General features: G+C 36.8%; 2 protein-coding genes across 2 annotated transcripts in view; both read right to left on the reverse strand.

Annotated features, from left to right (window-relative positions):
- The window catches only part of LOC137399752 (myosin-3-like), a 61,663-nt gene extending 45,841 nt beyond the window's left edge, over window positions 1-15,822 (reverse strand). Inside the window, exons 1-7 of the mRNA XM_068085969.1 lie at window positions 15,724-15,822; window positions 8,641-8,828; window positions 8,173-8,304; window positions 7,374-7,457; window positions 6,961-7,157; window positions 4,439-4,524; window positions 3,900-4,000 (exon numbers count right to left, since the gene is read on the reverse strand). Of these exons, the coding sequence (XP_067942070.1) occupies window positions 3,900-4,000; window positions 4,439-4,524; window positions 6,961-7,157; window positions 7,374-7,457; window positions 8,173-8,304; window positions 8,641-8,802 (762 nt within the window). The 5' untranslated portion in view covers window positions 8,803-8,828; window positions 15,724-15,822. The remainder of the gene's footprint in view (window positions 1-3,899; window positions 4,001-4,438; window positions 4,525-6,960; window positions 7,158-7,373; window positions 7,458-8,172; window positions 8,305-8,640; window positions 8,829-15,723) is intronic.
- Window positions 15,823-18,163: 2,341 nt separating this feature from the next.
- LOC137399753 (uncharacterized) lies at window positions 18,164-19,521 on the reverse strand. The gene is made up of 2 exons (XM_068085970.1): window positions 19,332-19,521; window positions 18,164-18,903 (listed from the first exon to the last, which is right to left on the reverse strand). Exons 1-2 carry the CDS (start codon window positions 19,519-19,521, stop codon window positions 18,164-18,166), a joined length of 930 nt encoding a protein of 309 aa, XP_067942071.1.
- Between the last annotated feature and the right edge of the window lie 2,253 nt (window positions 19,522-21,774).

The raw sequence follows: 21,774 nt of genomic DNA on the forward strand, positions 1-21,774 counted from the left end.
CAGTTTTTGTGTCACACATGAGCTGAAAATGTCACAAATTTCATGCCAAGTCCATTCAGCATTTAAAATAAATTATGTTTTCTCTTGTTTAACAACTATTTATTTATGTGCCAAATTAGAAAAACATTCCTGATTGAAAACTTTAGTAGGTATGCTTGATGAAGATAACACATTCGCATCGTTAAGAGATATGGCTGGTGTAACCTGCAGCAAACTATCAATGGCCAGTGTAACCTGCAGCAAAATATCAATGGCTGGTGTGACGTGCATCGAAATATCGTTATAGTTTCCATTTGAGATAAATAATTGTTGAGGACCAAAATAAGAACATTCATGTCAATATTTACTGAAATTGTCGCATGAAGCAAAAAAATTTACAAATGTGCATCTTGTAAAAATTTGTGACTAAAATGTTTAATTCATGAATAGTTAATTCAAATAGGGAGTGTGATGGCATGGTCAGCATGATCAGCAGTCTTTATGCAACTAGTTTACAGGTATAATTTGTGGCTTCCAGTCCTCCATAGTACTGACTGAAGCAGTTGCAATACAGACATTCAAGCTGAACTACTTTTAGACATCATTGGAGGCCTTAAACATTGAGACCTCTTGCTCTTAGGCTCCTATACGGTTTGTAGCTGTTCCAGCTAGCATAGCATATGCTTCAGATGTGAGAATCTCATTTATTAAGGCTGAACAGTGACACTCACGGCAGAAATGTGGAGCAAATCTGCAGACATTGACGACACTTTTGACAGCAGTAGCGGCGGTGTGGCACATATTAAGAGTGCTTGATAGTAACGACAGCCAGTAAAACCAGTTCAAACCAAATCAGAAAATTAATAGTTTGATTTATAATAAAACGCAATCGCTCTAAAATAATACAACGCACTTCAGAACTAACAGTTTTTAAAAATAAGATTGTCAAAAACTAATACCATAGAATATATAATTTATACTACAAGCGACAAAGTGATAAGTGTAAGGATCAAAGGCTATGCCTGAGCCTGACGCCTACAGTCTGCTCCCCGAGCATTCTTACAAAGCTGACTCTAACATTGAAAGATGCATCACATTTCCTTTCCACACTTTGAGACAGAGGCAAACCTGCCACAACAGACACCTTGGCCAACCTGCCACAACAGACACCTTGGCCAACCTGCCACAACAGACACCTTGGCCAATTCCAAACAAACTCCCTAATAATTGGTAGGAACTCTGACTCAAACAAAATGTTTTTGCTCTGTTTGCTATTGTAGGGCAATATTGAGACAGTTGGTGGTTTTTACAATATATTAAACACTGGGTTCATCATAGCTCTGTAAACTGTATGCTATGACCTAATCAACACCTGGTCTTTACTTGACAACCTTTAGTACATCGCATGAATGTCATGAATAGAATGACAACCCGAACACTGGTCTATGTGAGATTGTAAGTTCCGACCTTTTAATCAGAAACAGCTTGTTTTCTAGTTAAAGGTGAATTAGGCACAAAATTGTTGTAGATTTTATTAGAAGGTATCAGTATTATTCTATCATTTACGTCGTTTTTGGTGATCTAATTGCCAGGATGTTTGAAGATTTAAAATCTGTGAAATGTGATCGTGATTAACTTGATCCCTCAGATCAATTGAAAGAGCGATTTTTACATATATATTTGCAAAGAGACCAACAGAACAGAGAAGCGAAATGCTGCAACTCGAATGCAATAGCTGATATCAACTATCGCAACGATAACAACTAGTGACTTCATTTTGCACGTATTTTTCTTTTAAGTGTTTATACCGTGATCAAGTTTATCGATTTTAATCTAGAAACATCCTGGCAATCAGCTCAACTCAACCATAAAAAATAATTGCCAATGGTAGAAAAATACCAATACTTTCTGATAAAATCAATAAGCAATTTGTGTAAGCTCATCTTCAAATAGAAATCATCTTCCCTTCAAGTAATAATTCAAGCTGTTTTTACTCATCCAAGTTGTTATCTTATGAGAATTAAATTTCTATTTTAGATGCCTAAAATTAAATAATATTATGGCTAGAGGAGATTGGACATTGATAAGACATCTCCTGCTTTGCAATACCAATCCAGAAGTTTTATTTTAACTTTTTGAGTGGTACCAATAAGTTCGGGAGTGTCAGCGTATGTGGTAACCACCGACAGAACTCTTGCAGCCGATGTTATTTCCTGAGGTTTAATGTATGATTATTAAGCCATTAAGCAACTGTGCTGTATTAAGTTCCAACTTTATTTAATCGAAAATAAGTGTCATTTGGAGATGACTCCAACACCAAAAACGATAAATTAGCATAATTTTGTTTTTCTCACAGTCCAGTTTAAAAAATCTTCCAAATTTTAAAATATTTAATAGCACGAAATTTATTTAAAAATGGTAATTTAAAATAAACAACTCTACATTGTAACCTGGAATTAACTGAGATCTCCATAACATCGATTTATTCCCATAAGCTGAAGCACCTGCACAGCGTGTCACACTGGCATTGACATTACGAGTGAGTGATGTGTATACACCAGCGAGCTACCGATTTTGTCATTGCGTTGCAACACTAGAATAAACAATATTTTCAAAGCACAAGCCACACTTGCTAGTAAAGTTTGAACATAGTTAAATGATTATTATGCAGAGAGTCTGCAGATGAGTGCAAATATGCCATTACTAGACATTATGCAAGGGAAGAGCTGAGGCAATTATACCAGTTTAATAGACACATGAGGTTTCCTATACAAACTCTTACGACAGCATCCTGACACTGTTGAGCACATGAATGTTGTTTATGTACAGAAAATAGTGGCTAGCTGGGAACCATAACACGAAGTGGGGAAAGAGAAGGGGGTGTTATATGTAATTGAAAGTACATGTATATCGAGGTCATTACTCAAGCTATAGCCAGCACCTGGCAGTAAATAGTGGTATGGTAACAAGAATGATGATAACTCTTTTGAGAATGCTAGTGAGAAAAATAGTGATCTATAGACATTTTTAGATGAAAACTAACCATAATAATTAATTATTTATGTCCTGTCCAAACAGCTAGAAATTCTCATTTATGCATTTTTCAACCACCTATTCAACACGTCAACCAAAAAATTCACAGCGGTTTTAAATGCAAAGCATCAGGAAAGCTTTGGTTAAATGAAAATGCATTATCGCTATAATTAATGCTGTTTAATTGAACAGAATATTATGATAGTAAGGAATAATACTTGGAGTTGTATCCTTACATCATAAAGTAGATAACTCCTAGCTTTTCATGGTGGCTCGTTTGCTTTACTGTACTGTACATTAATTTATGTAACTATCTGGTCATTGCTGATATCTACTGGCTTTTTAAAATGCATTTGCATCTAATAGCTATGGTAAAATATGTAGTCTGTGTAACAACATATATGCAAGATAGAAACCTTTGGACAATGATTTGTTAGAATAAAAGGAGGGCCACAACTTGTATTGTGATATCTGAAAGTAAATTGAGGCTGTTGATATACCTATTGCATTTTAGGAATTACCAACTCATCATTATTTCTACTTAAATATTAAATTGCAGGGTCTAAGCGTTACTGTGACTTGTAGTTAGTTATAATATGTGCATCACGTTTCATACTCCCAGAGAAGACAGCTGCCATATTTATAGAAATAATTAATAATTTCTTGTCTTCTGATTAGGGGTGACAATGGAACAATGAGAAATGCTTACACAACCATTTGTGCTGTCTTTTTGTAGATCTATCAAATTTGGCAACATTATTGCAGCTTATTACTGTTGTCAACAGAATGCCATGTTAATTAACGCTAGTCATGAATATACTGATGAGGTGTCATCACTTTGTGTAGAATGAAAACAGTATTGAAAGACTGATATCGAGTTTACTAACTTTTGCAATCTCTGCTGCCGTCTTAAACCTCTGTGCTTCTGTAGTTTTGAACTCCACCTGACGGTAAAGACCCTGAATTTTGTCATCCTTCTCCTCCAACTCTGCAATAGTGAGCACAAGTGCATCGCATTATGGGTATGTTGTATCTCATTGTACCTTCTCGTTTCTATTTATGTACCATGCCGTAATTGTAACCAAACCTGATTAATAATTTAACTACGAAAACCCATAATAGAGGCAGTTCAATTTAAAACAAGAATGAAGATTAAAAAATAAATATATGATACTTGGTGGAGTAAAATATTTCATTATATTAAAAATAGTAAAGAAAGCTGTATGACAAGAAATAATAATGATAGCCAATGCTAGCAAAGAGAAAACCATATTTGACTAGCAAAAGACTAATGCTACAGGTGAATATTAAAACTGAAACAGGAAGCGCACAAACTAGCATTTCCTGCTGCAGTCTTAATATCCATATGTAAACTAGCCAAGTGAGTAGTTGCACTAAGCAAGTAGGTAGTAGTTGAAAAACAAACCTTTAGATATAGAGAGCAGTTTCTCACTCATGATCTGAACATCATCCTTGGCTTGACTCAGAGCTTTTTCCAGCTTCTTACGATTCCTAGAATTGAGGTTGCTCGATTAGATGAATCAAAGGACCGTACAGAGGAATATATGTCAGATTGGCAAAAATACTTTAGCCTATTTGACAAAGGTCTGCATAACATGAGCCAAAAGCAACATGAACAGCCAGAAATAATTCAAAGCTGCTAGTATCTTTACTAATAAAATAATAGTGTGGTGAGAGAACACAACTCTTGATAAGATAAGTTGGACAAGCGCAACATTATAGCCTACTAAGAACTTAAGTACAGATCAACTTGTGAGTTCTATGTGGGTGGTCTGATGCGTAAAGCTAATATAGCCAGCAGACCTGATGAAGGAAAAGGCCTCCAACAAGGTATGAGATAATAACCACCCACACCCCAACAATGCTCAAAAATAGCTATGTACTAGCTAATTCAAGATTGCATGTCATGGAGCAGAGGGGGTGAAACTAACTATGCTATTAGCCTCTATTGGCATTTAGTTCTTGCTATGTCATAATAAACATATATCAGATAACATATATTGACTAAAGCAATGCTATATTTTGAGATAAGGGATGTAATATACATACTAATGAAGGAGTCTTGCTTGTGAACCTAAGGGTTATAACATGCTTGTTAGGCAGCATAAATGCATTAGATGTCATTGACCCTTGAAATGTTTTGTACACTTCAAGTCAGCAACATGTTTAAAAGCAGGCTTCAATTTTGTATGGCTGCCTAAATATTCTCAACATCTAGGCGAACCATCAGCAATCATGAAAAAATGGAGAAAGTGACTGTTTACCCTTCCACAGTTGACCATATTGCTTTTTATGAGCAGACAACTTCCTTTAAAGATCTTTAGCAGTTTAAAACAACTTGAACTCAGCAAGGTTGCAGATCATAAGATAAAAATCTATTCTTAGCAAAAAAGTTAGTTAAATGGTGCTTTCAAGATACTGGCAAGCTAAAAAGCAAAGCTATACTAATTAAAAAAGCATTATAAAAGGAATAAATGCATATAAAATAAGAAACATTACGCGGAGGATGACTTGAGCTTCCTACAAGGAATGATAATTTATACCAACTCTGAGACACAACCTGAGACAACAGGAGGAGACAATGACAACATCAACATCCCACTCTCACTCACTGGTAGACTTAGAACAATACGCAGAAAGAGACGGTGAAAAACTGGGAGAAAAATGAAATTTCTGATAGGAAATGAGCATGCGTAATTTGTTGCTAGTTTCAACTAAGAGGTGATATGGTGCGCATAAACATATCTATGTTGAAACTACCTTAATACACAGCGCAGAAATGCTTGTAGTATGTCATTGCCATGGGTAGCAGAAAAACACAGCCATATAACATCCAATATCCAATTCAATAAATTTCATGCTAAAAAGGACCATGCCTAGTAAACAATCCACTATTTTGTAAAAGTGTGCTAACGCGGAAGCCCCTTGGCACACGTTTTACAAAATTATGGGAGTTAAAGAGATGTCTTGATTTTGTGGCAGAACCTTTTTTCTATCCGTAGAACATGTCGATAAAACATTGTCGATAAAACATGCCGATAAAACATGTCGATAAAACATGTCGATAGTTGTCATTCAAAAGATAATTGTAAAAGATAACATATCAAACGACATGCAAGCAGAATCATCTAGTAGAGAAATTGAAAGGGGTACATTATAAGACGTTATCGACCAGAGAAAACATTGATTACCTCGAGTCAATGACAAAACTTCCAGTAGATCCTCTGGCAGTAGTAACACATATTTCACAGATATGCAGAGCTTGGCCTGACTATCACAAGATTGTCATATTGAACAGCCCATAGATATATATAAATGTGGAAAACAATTGTTTAAGTTCAAACTTATGAACCAATACTGCCCTCTCTTGAGGTAAGGTGTATTTTAGTACACCGAAAGTGAATGTCTCTACAGAAGCTTAGCTTTTTACCGGCACTATGACCATGGAATACCTACAGTATATAATGTTGAAAGGTGTATACAGCGCAGATGAAATAATGATTGACTACTCTAAATGCTTGAAACGGGTCTAGATAAGTCTAGAGGCTAAAGTTGAGCATAATCTGACCCTAGTATGGCAATCTTCGCTATATAATAGAAACTGAAAATATCCAAATCTCTAATTAAACGTTTTAGTCCTTTTAGTGTACAAATGAAAAAATTTATTTATGTTTGCTACCTGATAATATCTATAATATCAATGATATATATTTATTCATATAAAACCTATTCCATTACTAGTTATTTCAATACACCTACTATATGTATTTTATTTATATGCAAACATGCCTTAATACAATACCAAGCAAATATAGCTTACAAACTTGTTCCCGCTTGTACTATTAAAGAACGTTACAGATAATATCCATGTAAGCGCTTGAGCATTAGCTAGTTCATTATTGACATATGGTGCCCAATGATACTAACTTGTTTCCTGCCTTGGCATTGGCATATTGGTACATGTAATCGACCATCTCTTTATTCAACTCCGCTATCCTCGCTGTCAGAGTCTTAGCTGTGTCTAATGACTCGGTGACGCTCTGTTGGACCTCATCTAAGTCTACTTCCGGTGAGGGTGGGTTAAGATCCTCCTCCTCTAGTCGGTGAGTCGTGTCACTGAAGAACTTAAACAAGAAACAAACAAAATTTTTCAAGATACTTTTACCGTTGAAAAGTCCGCATTGATATTTTGATAAAATAAAGCTGGCCTTATAAAAGTCAAAAAAGAGGTTGATGATTAGTAGGTCAAGCTGTGATAATAAAACAATGATGTAGCTGTTAAATGTTGAGCTACTTTGCTCACAAAGTAACAAGAGTTTGTCAACGTGTTAACTTCTTACCTCATTCACTTGCTGCATCAGCTTGAACCTGCGGATGCACTTGTCTTGAAATCCAATTATTATCTCTGAGGCATGCTGAAGATACTACAAGACATCAGCAATTTCTCATGTACGACTGTAATAAACCTGCCCTCATAAATAATTGACATCTAAACCTTCGCATGAACACTGACATGTACCAAATCCAGTTCTGCTGTACTAAAGCTGAGAATGTGACTTGGAAACACCAATACACAGCGTATGCTGGTATACTTAGACCATAATAGACAGTTGCTTTAGGTGAGCGTATGCTGGTATACTTAGACCATAATAGACAGGTGCTTTAGGTGAGTGTATGCTGGTATACTTAGACCATAATAGACAGTTGCTTTAGGTGAGTGTATGCTGGTATACTTAGACCATAATAGACAGTTACTTTAGGTGAGTGTATGCTGGTATACTTAGACCATAATAGACAGTTACTTTAGGTGAGCGTATGCTGGTATACTTAGACCATAATAGACAGGTGCTTTAGGTCAGCCCTCGGCTAATATTTCATTAGTGTCTTTTAGCATAAAATGAGAAACAAAGCAGGTAAATTGATGCATAATGACCATGAATTGTAAATTGTATGTGTTATGATATGGCAAGTTGACAGCAGTTTCAATCATCAAGATTGCCATAAGACAGCAAACCACCGTCATTTGCCGGTGACAGAATCAAGGGCCGAATATGTGTTCAATCTAAAGCATGAAATCGATTCCAATTTTCTTTCAACTATGACACTAATGGCAGTCGGTCATATTTGCGATGAACCCACCTTCCTTTTAGCGATTGGATTGCTCAAGATAGCATAGAGTTCATCGAGGTCGCTTACATAGGCAACTTTAGAATCAGGCTTGCTCTTTCCTTCTTCCTCGGTCTGTGCAACCAGATCAAATTGACCTAGAGTCTAAAATATAACAGCAAATGGATTGACATGACCTTTGTCAGCCTTCCTCCCTGAGGCTAAAATCATACTTTCATAAGCCTCAGAGACGTATCACAAAAGTTTAATTATCAAGCTGAAATACATTATGGACCACAGGCTTCTACCAATATTAACAGGCTCTGTAATATTAGACTTAAGAAACTCTACAGCAATAAGTTGCCCCATTTTTTATGCAATGTCAACTAAGAGAACTGACTATATAGGGTTATATATAATATATAGTATATATATATAAAGTATATTATACTACTTAGAGTGGATTTATCGCTGGCTTGTTAGTACCTAGCAGATCTTCACCTTATCAACCCTGTCCGTTATTTTAGTTAATTCATTCCTTGTTTCATCCTGCTGCCTCTGCGCTCTGTTTCTGGCTGTCCTTGACAGGACTTCCTGAGCAGGACCATCTCCGCGATCCAATATGTTTATACTAGCAACTACGTTCATTGGCTTAGCAGTCATCTTCTGAATTGACTCTTTTCTACCAACTGGAAAAACAAAATAACATCTATAGCCGATATTATTTGCACCAATATAATTGATGGTTCAATAGTTCTATCATTACTTGAATAGGTCTAACATTAAAGCCACCAAAAGTACCAAATGTGTGTACACCAAATATTGTGATTCACACTTTTTGTATAATAGACTTGCAATGATATATATTACTACACAGTATATATTATATATTACGACATAATGATGAGTAGTATATATAAATAATAAATATATACATGCATGTATATATTTATTATTGGCAGGAAGTCAACTCTCATTGGTAATGGGATTTGTGTCCCTTGCCTGAGCTCTGAGCTGCACTGATGAAGCTTCAATAGCCGAAACAGTACTGTCTGTAGCATGAGTAAATATATCTATATATATATATATATATATATATATAGGTATATATATACTACTCATCATCATGTTTCTCTGAAGGCCAATAATCCGAAATTCTCGAAGGATTCTCGAAGGTTTAAGGTGTGATGGCAACAAAGTCTGAACATTTTATGACAACGAGAGGCGACCTTATTTTAAAGGTTAACTGACAACACAAACTTTTAACACATTAACAGGAGCAGATAAAGAACATATATTGAGGTTTAAATAACATTTTTGGGTAGTTTCAGCCAAATACTAGGTTTTATCAACACTTTCAAGTCATAAAAATGGGCAGAAGGATTCACCATCTTTGCAAAATGTCGACCAGAACCAGCTGAGACACTATATAACTAGAAATTCTCCTGTCATACAGCCCACGACCAAAGTGATATTGGAAAAAAGAAAGAGTACAGCTGGTTGAGAAATGCAATACTAGCAGTCAAATGGCACTGCAGTGCAATAGGAGAACTAGAATGGTTGCTGTAATGGTAGCTGTAATGTACTGGGTGTTATTATGTACAACAAATAGCAATAATGAAAGGAAAAGATTATATGCTTATATCTCTCCCCTGCAATAAGAGAAATGCAATATTAGAAGTAAAATGGCAAGCTGCAGTGTAATTAATACACAGTTTGAAAGTTGGTTGTGTTGAATGCAGAATGGTTTTGACAGCGATCTGTAACCAAAGTGAAGAAATGCGTCATGATCACAAAAACCATGGTTAAGTCGGGTGTGTGAGATTTAGAGTTATCTACACTAGCAGAAGGAGAAAATTCTCAGTTATTTTGCAAAAAAATTTGATTTCAGTTTAATTACAGCAGATTTTACGGTCAATAAACTGAATGCATGTTTACCATTGGTGCGAAAACATAGTTTTGAGAAAACTGGTGTTAAAGTTTGAGAAACGAAAACCAATGCACAATTTTGTTTACATTTCAAAACGTCATAGCAATCAATATCAAGAAGTTGTGATATTTATCTAGAATTTTAGAAAATCTATTTAACAAAATTATTTAGAAAAAGTATTTAGAAAAATAATAACAGTAACATATTGCCCAACATCGGTCACTATATACTTCGATCTTGTAAATTCTAATGATTATTCTTATTATACAATCGAATAATTGTTCTTATAATTAAATATTGTAATAATCTTATAAGCATCGTGTCATAAGCATATTGTCTACAAATTTCAAAGACTTGGTAACAGATTTAAATAGGTTTATATGTGTTTTGTATCATTATTATACTTAAACGACTCCATAGAAAAATGGTTAAATTTGTTGATGAGGTTTGGGCACAAGGGTTTGGGACCGCCGTTCATGAATAATTTTCGTGAGTTGTGTGCACATATGCATTTATCATAAAGCTCCCAAACAATCGCTTCGCTTGTGTTTGGTCGTGAGATTGTATTAAAATTGCTTGTTTTTAAACTAGATAATCTAAAAATTGTTCATTAAAAATCCTTATACATAAAAGCAGAACATGTGTTGAAAGATTTTAGACGCCTGAGATTACCTATTTGTGTGAAGAAAGAATTTCTTGCTAGTTCACTCTACAAGATGATACAACGCCACAAGATATACTCACAATCTGATTGGTGTCATTCTATAACCACTAGTTGAAAGTTAATGTGGGATGTATAAATACGGTGCAGACTCTTTTAGTATTTGTGGAACCAATATATATATATATATATATATAAGGTTTATACATCTATGGTGGAACCCTACATTGACATTGCATAATAATTATGTGTTATAATTGTGTTGGCGAGTGTTGGCCGTGTTGGTAACCATAACAACATAGCATGGCAACTAGATGAAAGAAAATATTTAAGAATGGTAAGAAAAAGAAGCGCTTTTGTCGCGCGCTCCCATTGAGTCAATTTTTTGTCGAATATGTGATCTTCTTATCTCACAGCTTGGAGCATCGCAAGTTTTTTTGTCCCACAAACTGGATTTTTGTTCTTTTCACAACAAAATCATTGCTAGGAGACAAAATACCATTATTATATTGGCATAAATAGATGTACTTTAAATGCTGTCAGTAAGCCATTAACAAAGAGTAATTATTTATAATTGCTTGTCATACTTAAGAATAACCAGTAGTACAGGTCATGGGCATACACAAATTATACTTTAAAGCAATTTCGTGTCTGTCTACTTAACTTACTAAAAAACTTACTAGTGTAGGCAAAGCATTTTCTCTTGCCCAAGGATTCAATAGAACTTACTAGTGTAGGCAAAGCATTCTCTGTTGCCCAAGGATTCAATAGAACTTACTAGTGTAGGCAAAGCATTTTCTCTTGCCCAAGGATTCAATAGAACTTACTAGTGTAGGCAAAGCATTTTCTCTTGCCCAAGGATTCAATAGAACTTACTAGTGTAGGCAAAGCATTCTCTGTTGCCCAAGGATTCAATAGAACTTACTAGTGTAGGCAAAGCATTTTCTCTTGCCCAAGGATTCAATAGAACTTACTAGTGTAGGCAAAGCATTTTCTCTTGCCCAAGGATTCAATAGAACTTACTAGTGTAGGCAAAGCATTCTCTGTTGCCCAAGGATTCAATAGAACTTACTAGTGTAGGCAAAGCATTTTCTCTTGCCCAAGGATTCAATTCAACTTACTAGTGTAGGCAAAGCATTCTCTGTTGCCCAAGGATTCAATAGAACTTACTAGTGTAGGCAAAGCATTCTCTGTTGCCCAAGGATTCAATAGAACTTACTAGTGTAGGCAAAGCATTTTCTCTTGCCCAAGGATTCAATTCAACTTACTAGTGTAGGCAAAGCATTCTCTGTTGCCCAAGGATTCAATAGAACTTACTAGTGTAGGCAAAGCATTCTCTGTTGCCCAAGGATTCAATAGAACTTACTAGTGTAGGCAAAGCATTTTCTCTTGCCCAAGGATTCAATTCAACTTACTAGTGTAGGCAAAGCATTCTCCGTTGCCCAAGGATTCAATAGAACTTACTAGTGTAGGCAAAGCATTCTCTGTTGCGCAAGGATTCAATAGAACTTACTAGTGTAGGCAAAGCATTCTCTGTTGCGCAAGGATTCAATAGAACTTACTAATGTAGGCAAAGCATTCTCTGTTGCACAAGGATTCAATAGAACTTACTAGTGTAGGCAAAGCATTCTCTGTTGCTCAAGGATTCAATAGAACTTACTAGTGTAGGCAAAGCATTCTCTGTTGCACAAGGATTCAATAGAACTTACTAGTGTAGGCAAAGCATTCTCTGTTGCCCAAGGATTCAATAGAACTTACTATATGGCTTGTAGCAAAAACAAATTTTACATCTGATATAATTTCATTATCATCACACCTGATTTTTGGGTTCATATTGGTTTATTGCGTGCCACTGCCTATCAATGTAAGCAATATTGTATCGATATTGCAATAGTGAAAAAGTCAGCAATGTTAAATATTATTCAAATTCATAATTTTTTTCTTATATATTATATCAAACTTCTTTATTTATTACAAAAACCACATTCACAGTCTTTCACTTTCACCAACACTAAAGGTATGACTATGAAGCATCTATGAAACAATCATACAAAAAGAGGAATCAGGGCAGACCTAGACTGAGATACCAAGATGTAACTAAGGATAACATGAAGTTAAGGGAACTGAACACAAACAGATGGGAAGAGAAGTTGGAAACAGAGTTACACGGAAGTCAGTGATAAAGCCTAAACTATTAGACAGTCATTGCAAGAAAGAAGTATGAAAACAGGGGTTTTTAATTTGTCACTATATACACTTAATACACTTACTTGATGCACTTCCTATACACTTTCACTATATACACTTACATTATGTTGCGCACAGACAGCAGTAAAATGGCGTAGTCAGCAGAATGCACAATTGAGAATGCGGCAGAACGAATATGGCAAAGTTAAATTGGTTCTGACACGAATATGGAATGCTTTTAAGGCAGTTGTTCACCGAGGCAGCAAAACGTCAAATAAAAAAAACTCATATGCATGCCTGACATTACTGTCTAAAACTATAAAAAAATTTGTGTTGCATACTCGGAGTTAGCTGAAGGAGAGTTAAACAGAATATCTCTACACTCAGAAGGTCGATGTAAGTTAAGGTTCAAGTTAATTTATTTTCAAGCATGTAGAAGGACAGTATAGTGAAAGTATTGATAAATGAGGCCATCACTCACATGGCTACACATTTTTTGCAGGGTCGTTGAATGGTAGTGTCAGAGGCATTTTTGAGAAACTTTCGAACAGCATTGGAGAATTACCTTTATACATTTTTTGCATGGTAAGAACAGTGTGAATAATCTGAGGAAATGAAACTTAATAAGGTTTCGATTCAAAGAATGTTTTGACGGAAAATATAGTTGAAAGCAGAAATGGAAGAATAAGCTAAAATCATCCAAAACAGAGGTCAACACCCAGCACAGGGGTAAACTATAGGTTTGAAAATGATCAGACATTTACCGACATGAAGGACTTTGTATAATATTCTAGTATCTAGTTCAAGTCTAGTATCTTGCGATGGCTGCGCTATTGAAGAACTGAAACTTGTTAGCTCAAGTTCTAGTGAGAAAAAGTAAATGTTATCAAGGAATGATACGATGAGCTCTCGGAAGTCTGCAGGTAGATAGAACTTTATGAAAATAATGGGTAAAAATAGAAATGATATAAAGTCATTCTTATCCATTATCTATAACTGGAGCATCAGATGTGAGACATGTAGTATGGTCAGATCTATAGCTATATCATCAGATGTGAGACATGTACTATGATCAAATATCTATAGCTAGAGCAACAGATGTAAGACATGATAAGTTCATCTGAAAATCATTTATAAATAATCTGATTGATTTGAACTAGCCATTCATTAGACTTGCTCAAAACAGTTCTCAAGAAACAGTCGCTAAACTCTTTTTATGCTCTGGTTTGCTTTGATCACAAGAAATATTAATGTGTCACAGGTATAGCAAATGTCACTATGTTATAGGGAATGTCACTATATTATAGTGAATGCCACTTTGTTATAGTGAATGTAACTATAATATAGTAAATGTCACTAGGTTATAGTGAATGTCACTAGGTTATAGTGAATGTCAATACACTATAGTGAATGTCACTTTGTTATAGTGAATGTCACTAGGCTATAGTGAATGTCACTAGGCTATAGTGAATGTCACTAGGCTATAGTGAATGTCACTAGGCTATAGTGAATGTCACTAGGTTATAGTGAATGTCACTAGGTTATAGTGAATGTCAATACACTATAGTGAATGTCACTATATTATAGTGAATGCCACTTTGTTATAGTGAATGTAACTATAATATAGTAAATGTCACTAGGTTATAGTGAATGTCACTAGGTTATAGTGAATGTCAATACACTATAGTGTATGTCACTTTGTTATAGTGAATGTCACTAGGCTATAGTGAATGTCACTAGGTTATAGTGAATGTCACTAGGTTATAGTGAATGTCAATACACTATAGTGTATGTCACTTTATTATAGTGAATGTCACTAGGCTATAGTGGATGTCACTAGGTTATAGTGAATGTCACTAGGTTATAGTGAATGTCAATACACTATAGTGTATGTCACTTTATTATAGTGAATGTCACTAGGCTATAGTGGATGTCACTAGGTTATAGTGGATGTCACTAGGTTATAGTGAATGTCACTAGGTTATAGTGAATGTCACTAGGTTATAGTGAATGTCAATACACTATAGTGTATGTCACTTTGTTATAGTGTATGTCACTTTGTTACAGTGTATGTCACTTTGTTATAGTGAATGTCACTAGGCTTTAGTGTATGTCACTAGGTTATAGTGTATGTCACTTTGTTATAGTGTATGTCACTAGGTTATAGAGAATGTCAGTAGGTAATGGTAAGCAATATACCACAAAAATTTGTGTCCTCGTTTTTTTGTTATAATTAGCAGTTTTTAACTCATTTTATCGTAGGTGATAGAAATAAATATGTGCACTCTTTAATAATGATTCCAAGATAATAGCACTAGCTCCTTTAACATTGTTGCACCTAGTATTCACTTTCTTAACAGGAGGTATTTTAAACGCTATTTTTAAAACTATTTATTTATTGACCATCTGTTGCTTTTCTTTATGAGCCAAAAGCTTAAAACATCATTTTGAATGTGGCAAAAGTATTAAGTAAGAACTTGCTACTTGTGGTTTGGTCCTCTTTTCATAACTCACAAATCCATAAAACGCTGTCATTGAAAACGCATCGACTCGATGACGCATAAACGCCGACTGTCCAAAGCTAACAGATTCCAAGTAGAGAGCGAAGCTTATCTAAACATTGTTAAAAACTACAATTGAGTTCAGTTTTTATCAGTTACAGGCGGTTGCTGCAAGTTTGCTCTGACATTATTAATAATCTAAAAATTTGACAATTTCACTATTAAGTTATTACCTTATTACCAATATGTAATTGTACCATTAGCAGACCAAATCACAATCTTGAGAAAAAAGGTTTTATACATACACTAAAAACCAATAGTGGTATCTGATATCTGAGGAACCTCTGATGCTACTCTCAGTAAAACAGAATTCCCAAACTTCGCCTCAGGCAAGGAAGGGGAAATCATCAGACCCTGGAAAAAAAACTAAAATATTTCTCGTTCTAAACTAGTTATGAAGCAGACTTTCTTATGTTTCTAGAAGTGCTAATTAAAAACTGTAAAGGTAAGTCTGATGGTTTACGGTAACAGATAGAGGAACTATTGAGCCAGACGCTTTAGTAATATCATGGTCATGAAAGTTTAACTGACTAGCAAGAATGTTATCAAATTTTTCAGCAAGAAGATGAATAAAAGTCATCATTAAAAATTATAAAAAGGAGATTAATATAGTGCCACCTTCCTTCTATCCCTGAAAGATACTCGACCGAAAGAATTCCTGGCCTCGGTAATCTTCTCTCTACCCTTCAATCTCAAAATAAAATACACAGTTTTTCTCAAAAATTTCCTTTTTAAGAATATGTATTTTGTTAATATGTTTCATAAAATGAGAGCAATAAACTTCACTTACATACACTAACAAAGGCCTACACAGAGTGATGCAGGCTTTGTATCTCACGTTTTTTGAGACAGACTATAATATTTTTGTTAATAATCTTAATCTCTAGCAAGCCCTAAATGTACTTTTTATTTTTACGTCCGAGAATACAGTGTTTAAATTTCAACTCTTCAAGTCGCACAAACTCTCAACAAAGGTAATAGGATCATTCTGCAGAGTGTAGCGTGTGGTCTGACCAAAAATGAGTCATTGAATTTGACAACATGACATTTTTAGTATTAAAGTACATCATCCACGTGTGATCTCATATTTCCATATTAATATTCTTTTGCTAGAAATTGACCGATAGAGTGGTTTTTAGCTTAGCATCATCAGAGAATAATCTAACTGTGCAAAACTTCATAGTATCACATATAAGTAGTACTTAAATAGGCAAAATAATTAACCTTTATACCACAAAAAAGAGTTTTACAAATAACAAAAATAAAATGCAATTAAAGCTACACGCAATAACAGAATAACTTTCTTCAGAGAATGTTTGATTATTACGCAATTACGCATTGGCCATGGGGGCACCATGGTAAGTGGCAAATGAAGATACGAGGGGACAATTTGCCGCTAGCATACTTTTGTGGCTATTACTTGAAATAATAAATACAAACTTATGTTGGAGTATAAGCACATTTAAGTGAAATGACGCAGTCACTATAACAGTACTTACCTTGCTAAATGTTTCACACGAGCAGCGATAGTGCAACCGCCATCTTAACACGTGACAGGTTGCTTAGCAAATAATAATCAATACGGTACAACTCTTTTCGACAAGCGTGAGCTCATACGTCTATGCTGTTATATTTACCATATATACCAGGATAGAAAGAGAAATGAAAATAGAGAAAACCGCGAAAATGTAAACGACCAACATTTACCATTTTGGTAAACTTCCGGTCAACGTGATCGTTCAAACAACGTATACATTCAACTAGTTCAATGTTTTATATTGATCAACAGCTTATGATGGGTTGCCAAAATGCAGAATGTAAGAGATTATGAAAAGTTTCGACTAATCATGATTAAACTACACTACTCGAATGAGCAAATGAAATAAGGCAGTAGATATCCAAAATTGTTTTATTTTTGTCCTTGAACGCAACTATCCGATCATGGTTTATTCCAAAATGAGGTTGACGGTTTATAAAATCTGTGTAGTACAGTTGGGAATCTTTAGTTAAATTTAATGGTGTGCTTATGCATTAGTAATTGTTCTACCATTGCTAACTACGTTTTTACTGTAACTGTACAGTGGAACCCCGGTTCTGTTCATGTTAAAGCAGAGCCTCTAGACCGCCCCGAGGCGGAAGGGGAGACCATCAGGATCAATTGGTAAAAAATGGTTAAATTCGAAGTTTGCGAGTGGTTCTCGGTATAAAACTATTAAAAAAATTATCACGGTTACTAGAAATAGCCAAAGGTTGTCCCTTGGATTTGGCCCGTGTTTGTGGATGATCATCCTTGAAACAAGTGTCAATAAAATCGTTAATTCCTTCAAAGATGGGTCTGTTAATTTTATAATAGTATGTAAAGTGTTATAACTTGGATCAGATTTGCTTGGATTAAGTGAGACTCTTTATTAAACGTATTAGGCTATATTGGCTACATAAACACGACTGACGTAAAAGCGGCCCTAATGCCGTAAACAGGAAGCACGTGAAAAGGTCAAGGACCAATGAGCATTAGCATGTGAGTATATAACAGATTCTCCCTTTACAAAGAGAACTCAGTAACTAAGCTGCGACTAGTAGTATGAGTAAAACAGCAACTAACTACGACCAGTAGTCTGAGTAAAACAGTAACTAACTACGACTAGTAGTATGAGTATTACGTTAAGCGAAACATGCTAAATGTATTTACAAGTCCAAACGCTTTGGAGCGTTACGTACCCTGTTAGAGCCCCTAGGTCCTGGCGATATGGTGACAGGTGTATAAGGATGTGGATTACTTACAGTTTCAGGACACGTAGTGCTAGGCTGAGGCTCCACATGCAAGGGCAACCCTTCCACCTGAGGAGAGCGGACTGGCTGTGGAGCTGCATTAGATTGTCCAGAAGGAGCAACATATGGTAAATGGCCTGAATGAGGTGGTACCCTGACATCGGAGTCAATATCAAAACGGACTGGTGAATCAATATCAGTGCTTACCGTGCCACTCTTGAGTTGGTCGATATGGCGTTTCCACCTCCTACCATCTACCTCAACATAATAACAGAGCGGACCGGTTTGGTCAACAATAACACCCTTCTTCCATTTCACTGCTCCTAAGTAACACCTCACCCACACCGAAGAGCCTATGCCAAACCCACGCACGACACTACCTGGACAAGGGCCCTGGCGCTGCTTCGACAAAACCTCAGGTTTTACACAATCAAGCCTAGATCTCAATGGGCGTCCCAGTATTAGCTGTGCTGGACTCTCTCCTGTAATCGAGTGGGAGGTATTATGGTAAGCCAATAAAAACCTGTCCAAGTTGCATTGTACACCTCCGCTATCAGCGCTAGATGCTTTAAGGGCCCCCTTCACAGTTTGCACAAACCGTTCAGCCAGACCATTGGTAGACGGGTGGTATGGGGCACCACGCTTGTGCTTGATGCCTAAATGAGCCATGAATGCCTGAAATTCTACACTAGTAAATTGAGGACCATTATCGCTGACAAGTTCCGCAGGCACCCCCACCTGGCAAACAGTGATCTGAGCATATCAATTGTGTTTTCTGTTGTCATGGATTTAGTAACTACCACCTCCGGCCACTTCGAAAACGAATCCACCACAACAAACAGCATGCAACCCCCAATAGGACCAGCATAATCAACATGAACACGCTGATAGGGGCGAGAAGTGGGCAACCAGGAGTGGGATGTGGTTGCACTGGGATCATTGCTCACTTCCATGCAGGATTCAAAACTCTTGGAGTCATTTTTAATTTCTTTATCCACACCAGGCCACCACATGAAGGATCTGGCCACTTACTTCATTTTTGAAGTACCTAGATGCCCCTCATGAAGTTCCTGCAGCAACTTACCTCTAAGACACTGTGGTACCACCACTCGAGTACCCCACATGACCACTCCACACATCACAGACAGTTCGTTCCTGCGAGCAAAGTACGATGACAGATCAGCATCTGCTGGGCATAGTTTCTGGGGCCAGCCACTCTGCACCAGACCAAGCACTTTACCGAGCAAAACATCTCTATTGGTAGCCCTAGCCATTTGCAAAGACGTAACTGGAAGACCAAGGTCAGATACCTTGAAAATAAACGCCTGTGACTCTCCCTCAAAACTTCCACCAACCGTTGGACCAGTGTAGCGGGAGAGGAAATCCTTTGTTTTCAACACCGCGGTGACACTCCAAATCATAATTGTAAGCAGAGAGCTTTAGGGCCCATCGCTGTATGCGCTCAGCTGTCATAACCGGCAGGCCCTGTTTTGGAGCAAATATCCTGCTCAAAGCCTGATTGTCAGTTACCAGAGTAAATTTACGACCGTAAAGATAGTGCCTCAACTTGTCTATCCCAAAAATGATGGCAAGACCCTCACGCTCTATCTGAGGATACAGAACTTCAGCAGAAGTCAACTTCCACGACGCAAACAGAACCGGACGATCTTCCCCATCAACAGTGTGCGAGAGTACAGCTGCAACCCCAACTCTAGATGCGTTGCAGATTAATTTAACCGGCAAGTTTGGGTCATAGTGAACCAATAGCTTGCTTTCTTTCAACAGGCATTTTGATGCCTCAAAAGCATCATTTTCCTCCTTGGACCAATGAAATTTTGTGCTAGCCCTAAGCAGTGCATTTAAAGGTGCCACAGTACCCGCGAGGTCTGGGAGATAACGGCGATAGAAGTTTAGAAGCCCTAGGTAAGATCTCACCTTAGCTTTGTCAGTCGGAGCTTCAGTGTTCAATATGGTGTCCAGCTTGGACGAGATTGGCCTTGTACCCTCAGCATTAATGCAGTGACCTAAGTAATTCACTTCCGACTTTAGGAAAGAACATTTAGACTTCTTGAGTTTTAGACCATACTCCGCTATACGCTGGAACACAAGCTCCAACCTCTGATTATGCTCTTCAATAGTACGCCCAGCCACAAGTATGTCATCGTAGTATATATGAATACCTTGTATACCACTAAGCACACGTTCAACCGCTCGTTGCCACAAGGACGGTGCAGTCTTAATGCCGTATGGTAGTCTGGTATATCGATACAACCCTCTATGAATAACTAGGGTCAACAGATCTCGAGAACTCTTGTCTGTGACCATTTGTTTGTTTGTTTGTTTGTTTATTTTCATCTATAATATAACCAGAAAAAATAACATGAAGAGTGTTTCTAACAGTATAAAAAGACAAGAGAAATAGAAAAAAATGTCACTCCAGGGAAGGTGATGATGAGGTCCCTGTGCGCAATAGCAAGGCTAATCAAGGCGCGGAACCTGAAAGTAGAGTCAGCAGAAGTATGTCTAGTTGGTTTAGTCGTCTGGTTGTCTGAGGTAGCGCTTCAGTTCATTTTTGAAAGATTTAGCATTTACAATTTTACGCAGTGTAACCGGTAGTAGATTCCATAGCAATGACTCCTGATAATCCAAACAACATTGACCAGCTTTTGATTTAAACAATGGTATTTTTAGGTTTATGTGTGTTTGACGAGTAGTTTGATTGTATGCTTGTGTGAAGTCTAGGTTTGAGAAGTATTGGTTACCCGCCAAATTACAAAGTATGTCCTCCATGTTTATTTGAGGTGGTGCTACCTCCTTGAGCAAAGGGTTCACAGTCGATTTGAAATCCCCGCACGGTCTAATTGAACCATCCGGCTTAGGAACAAACAACAGGCTAGTAGCCCAATCACTATTCTCAACTGGTTCCAAAACACCCTCACTAACCAAACGATCAAGCTCCTTATCTACTGCAGGCTGTAGCGCAATGGGCACTCTATAAGGCTTAGAACGTTTGGGAACGGCCCCCTCAACCAACTCAAGAGTAGCCGGTGCACTTTTCAGCACGCCTTGACCCTTAAAGATATCAGAGTACTTCGTAAGAAGTTCGTGCAGGCCACTTACCGGTGAACTTACCAGTTTGATCGATTGCCAGTCAATGGGTAACTCCTTAAGCCAATCCCTTCCCAACAGCGTGAAGCGGGACGCCCTCAGCACATGCAACCACAGCTGTCTAGCTCGGCCAAAATGCTTGACAGACACCAAGAATTTTCCCTCACTCATCACCATATCTCCAGTGAAACTACAGAATTGCATACCAGATGGAGTAAGCTTAGCATTAGCAAAATGTTTTTGGTACACATCGTAAGGGATCAAAGAAACAGTTGCACCAGTGTCAATTTCCATGACAAGATCGACACTGTTCACAGATACAGTAACACAATAAGGATTAGAATTTTGAGAATTTGCTGCTCTTAGGGTTTGTGCAAGTGAAACATTGTCAAAATCAGAACACATTTGCTCAGCTTCGA

This window comes from Watersipora subatra, chromosome 7 (assembly GCF_963576615.1).
Source record: "Watersipora subatra chromosome 7, tzWatSuba1.1, whole genome shotgun sequence".
Taxonomy (NCBI): Eukaryota; Metazoa; Bryozoa; class Gymnolaemata; order Cheilostomatida; family Watersiporidae; genus Watersipora; species Watersipora subatra.